Genomic DNA, 5,980 nt, shown 5'->3' with positions numbered 1-5,980 from the left:
GGAATGCTTCCAGTTTTTGCCCATTCAGTATGATATTGGCTGTGGGTTTGTCATAAATAGCTCTTATTATTTTGAGATACGTTTAATCAAGGAAGTTTTTATAGTCAGATAAACCTGCTTTGAACTCAGTTGTATGGTCTTAGATGAGTTATCTAATGAATTTGACTCTTAGTTTCCCCATCTGCGAAGTGGGATTAAGATATATGATCCTAGAAGGTATCTTGGGGATTAAGCATTATAACATGCCCAGAAGGGGAAGGGTTCTGTGCCACCACAGAGACAAGAACTGGTACTGGCTCCTCTTGTCCCTTTCATTCCTTGCTGAAAAATAACCCAGGGTATAATCCCACCTCCTTCCCCCAATACATTTCTGTCTCATTTGGGTCCATAGGCCCAAGTGCCTTATACCTGGTGCTGCTCCATCACTGCCCTCAGGCAGCCTCCCTGAGCTGCTCCTGTCCCTGGGGCAGGGCTTTGGTGCTGGGGGCCATCTGGAGGCAACGGGCTTTGGGGTTACACAGGTGGCATTGAGGGGTGAGTGAGGGCTCACTCTGGCCATGGCTGCGGCCCATCCTTTGGGGAACCAGCCCTGGCTCTTGCCCTGCCTGAGTGGTGGGGCCATACCATGAGGGCGTCGATGAGCTCGTCATCATGCCGGCCCTTCTCCACCAGGGTCCCCATCTGATTCTTGAGGGTCTTCACCTCACTCGACAGCAGCTTGTTCCGAGACCTCATGCCCTCGAACTTCTTTTTTAGCTCTTCAAGCTCTCTCTGGAGGACATCCCGCTCACTGGCAAGTTTCTGTAATTAGAAAGTGAGGGCATGGGCAGCAGGGCTGTGTGGGACCTTGGCCATATCTGCTTCCTGGCTCCTACTCAATGGCAAGGCCTGGGGCTGGGGGTGGGGGTGCTTGTTGAATGCCACAGAGCAAGTCACTAGAGCCAGGGCCCTGACTCCCAGCCCAGGCCTCTCAGGGATATCAGGTGGCTAGCAGCCTCCCATCCTTGCCCTAGCACATGACAGCACTAACGGATGACAGCACTCCCCACCTCAGCCTGAGACACACACAGGCTTCCTAGCACATGAGAGGAAAGCCGCCGGCCAACTGCATGTGTCCTCCAGAGAGAACAGCCAGTCCTACCCCTAAACCCCTCCCCAAGCAGGGGAAAAGAGAAAAGCCATACTTTAGAAAGAGTGCTAGGCTAGGTTCCAACTGCAGCACCTTGCACCACCAGGAGCTAGAATGAGAAAGGAGGGTTGTTCTCCCACTTCCTCCATGATCATTTGGCACAACCCCTGACAGCACCTTGCTTTGCCAGCTACCAACTGGAAACTCACATGCAGCACACATCTTCAGAATCTCTCATTCACTCATTCCTTCATTCTCAAGCGTTTCCTGAGGGCCTACTATGGGCTTAGTATTGTTACAGATGCTGGGGGACAGCAAAAAGCAAAACAGTCCTTGTCCTCAAGGAGCTGATAATCCTAATGGAGGAGACAGATAATGTCAAATAGGGACAAATGCTTGAAAGTAGGAAATAGGAACAGTGAGAAGGATATGGTCAGGGAAGGCCTCTCTGAAAAGCAGAGGTTGAAGGAGATGAGGGGAAGAGCAAAGGCCCTAGGGTAGAAGGTGTGTGGCTGAAGCACAGTGAGTGAAGGGGCAGAGGCTAGATTAGTCAAACTCGTAAAGACAAGATGGAGACATTGAGGAGGAGCTTGGGCAGTGGGTGACATCACCTGCTTGAGCCTGAGGGTGAACTGTTGCTGGAAAAGTGTTTTCATATCCTTGATGAAGTGAATTATAGAAATGCAAAACAAGTAAAACATGAACCCTTTGCAGGGAAGCAGCCATTACTCACCTGTAGCTCTCCTGCCTACACACTCCAGGCTCTCATAGATGCCTAGCAGAGGGAATGCATGCAGGAAGCTCTTTCCTTCCACCCACCATTGCAGCTTATGATCAGCCCAACTGTTCAACATAATCTGTTCTGCATTAACATGTAAGTCCAAGCTAGGTGCATTTCAAACCCAACATTTCCAAATCTCAACTCCCTTTCTCCTCTTGAACCCACCCTGTCTCCCTTACCCACCCACTATACTCCCTAGCAGTCCTTTATAACTCTTCCTCCTCATCTCTCTTCCAAGTTCAATCAGTCCTTGAGCCCTAGAAAGTCTGTCCTCACTGTCCCAGGTGTCTGGCCCTTCCATGACAGTCCACTGTCTTGGCAAAGATCCTTGGTCATGTCTCCAGGATTACTATTCTGTCTTCCATTCCTCTTCCAACCCATTCCTCCTCTTGCTCCAACCATGTGACCTTTTCAAAATGCACAGTTGACCACCTCCCTCCACAACTTAAAACCCTTTGGTGGGCTGGGTGAGTGGCTCACGCCTATAATCCCAGCACTTTGGGAGGCCAAGGCAGGTGGATCACCTGAGGTTAGGAATTCGAAACCAGCCTGATCAACGTGGTGAAACCCCATCTCTACTAAAAATATAAAAATTAGCCAAGCATGGTGGCTTGTGCCTGTAATCCCAGCTATTTGGGAGGCTGAGGCGGAGGTTGCAGTGAGCTGAGATCACGCCATTGCACTCCAGCCTGGGCAACAGAGCAAGACTCCATCTAAAAAAACAAAAACCCCTTGGTGGTTCTCTACAGCCTTCAAGATACAGGCCAAAAGTCCTCGCTGGCATACAAAGCCCAGCAGGCCCTGCCCACCTCTGGTCTCACTGTTTCCCTCCTCACAGCTGATGGTCTAGAGTGCTGGGAGGTGCAATGTGGTCATGGTCACAGCATTCCTAACACGGGGCCTAACCCAGAGTTGGTGCTCACAGGCAAAAGTCTCCTGATGAAAAGGCAAGGCCTCACTGTTAGGTAGCTCAGTGCCAGGGCCCCTAAGTGGGCCTGTTGTACAGCCTGCCTGCACCTCTTCATGCTGCTTCTGCTACCTTCTTTAAAGTGGGCCCTACTCTCCACTCTCATTGCAAGTTTGGGGAGGCTAACTCATGCTCTCAAACCTTGAGGCAGGTATCTGAAGCCTGACCAATCAAAACACCCTGTACTCTTGGCCACAGTGATGGGTTCAAGGATGGCCACATAACCTGGCTAGCCCAAAGACACTCAATTCTGGGAATTTGATGGAACTATTGGGAAAGAGAAACACTTTGTCTGTAGAGGCTGCATTGGAGGAGAGAAGCTGGGACCACTCAGGGTCCCTGTGGAAGAGAGTGAAGCCAACCCAGGAGAAGGTGCTGAGAGCAAGGCCCCAATCTGCACCTGAAGCTAGGCCACCTCTGGATTGTTCGTTTACATGGGCCAATAACTTCTCTTTGTTGCTTAAACCTGGTAGAGTTAGAGTTCTGACACTCCTAATGCAGCCAGTGAGATGCGGCCCCTGGTGCTGAGTCCAGCCTGCCCACTTCTTTCATCAGCCTGGAACTTTCCTTCTTCAAGCCCCATCTAACCCTATCATACTTCTGGAGCTGTGGCCCTCCCCTTCTCTCTTTTACAATGAGAATTTCAGGCACAGCACCTCCAAAACAGCCAGGATGGGACTATGAAAAGTTCATTAAATGGGCTCACAGTGAGGTCCCAGTCAGGCAGCTCAGGTTGGTTTGACAGGACGTGAGGAACATGCAGAGGTGACTCAGGTCCCCAGGTGTCTCCTGCCTAGAAGGGGTGGCTCAGACTTCCGACCACATGTGCCTCAGAGCCCTTACAGGTACCATCATGATCTCTCCTTCCTACATGCCTGGTTGACCTCCTCACTGGGCATGCGTTACCTCCAAGCCTTCCTGTTTTTCCCTTTCCAGGCTGCGGATCCTCAGCAGGTTTTTCTCCTGTGCCGACAGCTTCCTTGGGTGTGGATAGACAGACAACTCATCACTGGCTGTTCCCACAGACTGGCTCCGGGACTGGCCCAGTTGCTTCTCAAGCTCTCGAACCTGAGGATGGTAAAACTCATCGTTCCACAATGGGTCTGCAGCCAGCCTCTACTACTCAGAGTGTGATAGGAGATCCCATGGACTGAAGATGGAACCACCTCTCTAGATGGCTGTGGTAGCTCCATCTGAGGAGGACTAGGGGTGGGGGACGATCTGAGCTGGCATCTTGAGCAACACATTGGAAGACACCAGGGAAGTTCAGCTTAGAAAAAAGGTGAATGAGAAAAATCACCCTATCTCTGAGGGGCTATTTGAGGCTAGGAAGCAGACCTGTGGCCCCAGGAACCAGGGAGGGACAGGATAGCAGGTCTCAGTTCAAGAAAGAACTTCCTTATTTTAGGTATTTATTTATTTAGAAACAAGGTCTTGCTCTGTCACCCAGACTGGAGTGCAGTGGTGCAATCATGGCTCACCTCTGCCTCCCGGGCTCAAGCAATCCTCCCAGTTCAGCTGCCTAAGCAGCTGGGACCACAGGCACAGGCAACTGTGCCTGGATAATTTTTGTTTGTGTGTATATATATATATACACACACAAAAAGAGACGGGGTTTCACCATGTTAGAGACGGGGTTTCACCATATTGCCCAGGCTAGTCTTGAACTCCTGGGCTCAAGCGATCTGCCCACCTCAGCCTCCCAAAGTGCTGGGCAAGGAGGAACTTTCTAACAGACAGACCACCTAAGACTGGGTGGACTCCTCGGAAGATGGCGGTCACTTACAGGAGATACTGCAGAGGGGAAGGCAGGGTTTGGAAGCAGAGAGACTGGCTCAAAGCCTCACAGACTGTGTGACTGCACACAGGTAACTCTGAATCTCAGTTCCCTCATCTGTAAGATGGGCCTAAGAGTACACCCTGCATAACACTGTTTTGAGGATTCAGTATCATGAAGTTGTCTGAGCCCGGGAATCCTCTGAGGACTGACAAATCTTCTTCTTCTTCTTGGACTGACAAATCTTGGTGCTTACTCCAGATTAACAAACTAGAGCTCTAGGGGAAGGGACTTAGAATCTGCATTTTTTTTTTTGAGACGGAGTCTCGCTCTGTCGCCCAGGCTGGAGTGCAGTGGCCGGATCTCAGCTCACTGCAAGCTCCGCCTCCTGGGTTTATGCCATTCTCCTGCCTCAGCCTCCTGAGTAGCTGGGACTACAGGCGCCCGCCACCTCGCCCGGCTTAGTTTTTTGTATTTTTTAGTAGAGACGGGGTTTCACCATGTTAGCCAGGATGGTCTCGATCTGACCTCGTGATCCGCCCGTCTCGGCCTCCCAAAGTGCTGGGATTATAGGCTTGAGCCACCGCGCCCGGCCTAGAATCTGCATTTTAAATGCTACAGGTGATTTTTAGGATTAGGTAACTTTGCAAAATCCCAAGATGGTCTAGGTGAAGCTGTCAATACAGCCTGGCACACATGGGCCCTCAGCAAGTGGCAGGTAGATGTCATCCCACAGAACAATGTCCTTATCACCCTTATAACACTAGGGTAGAAGCAGACAACTCCTAGGATCCTTCTGATCCTGGTTTCCATGTCAACACAACCAAATGACAAAACAACGTTGGTAAACTTGAGCCAGGAAAGGAAGCACAATTTGCTAGGCTCCCTGGCAAAGGGCAGGACCACAGCTTTGAAGGCACCCATCAGTGCCCTCGTGTGGCGCTGTGAGGCAATTCCATTTAATCATTAAAGAACACTGTTACCCTTTAAGAATTTGACATACAGGGCTAGGCGCGGTGGCTCACATCTGTAATCCCAGCCCTTTGTGAGGCCGAGACGGGCGGATCACGAGGTCAGGAGATCGAGACCATCGTGGCTAACATGGTGAAACCCCATCTCTATTAACAATACAAACAATTAGCCGGGTGTGGTGGCGGGCGCCTGTAGTCTCAGCTACTCGGGAGGTTGAGGCAGGAGAATGGTGTGAACCCAGGAGGTGGAGCTTGCAGTGAGCTGAGATCGCGCCACTGTGCTCTAGCCTGGGAGACAGAGCAAGACTCTGTCTCAAAAAAAAAAAAAAAAAAAAAAAAGATTTTAAAAACACAT

The 5,980-nt window shown here is 50.7% G+C and overlaps 1 protein-coding gene across 1 annotated transcript in view; it reads right to left on the bottom strand.

Annotated features, from left to right (window-relative positions):
* CCDC13 (coiled-coil domain containing 13) overlaps nucleotides 1-5,980 on the bottom strand; it is a 65,609-nt gene that overhangs the window by 28,535 nt on the left and 31,094 nt on the right. Inside the window, exons 8-9 of the mRNA XM_017876355.1 lie at nucleotides 3,784-3,945; nucleotides 625-801 (exon numbers count right to left, since the gene is read on the bottom strand). Coding sequence (XP_017731844.1) covers nucleotides 625-801; nucleotides 3,784-3,945 — 339 coding nt within the window. The remainder of the gene's footprint in view (nucleotides 1-624; nucleotides 802-3,783; nucleotides 3,946-5,980) is intronic.

This window comes from Rhinopithecus bieti, unplaced genomic scaffold (genome assembly GCF_001698545.2).
Source record: "Rhinopithecus bieti isolate Rb0 unplaced genomic scaffold, ASM169854v2 scaffold_9581, whole genome shotgun sequence".
Taxonomy (NCBI): domain Eukaryota; kingdom Metazoa; phylum Chordata; class Mammalia; order Primates; family Cercopithecidae; genus Rhinopithecus; species Rhinopithecus bieti.
This window is presented reverse-complemented; position numbering and strand designations above follow the sequence as displayed.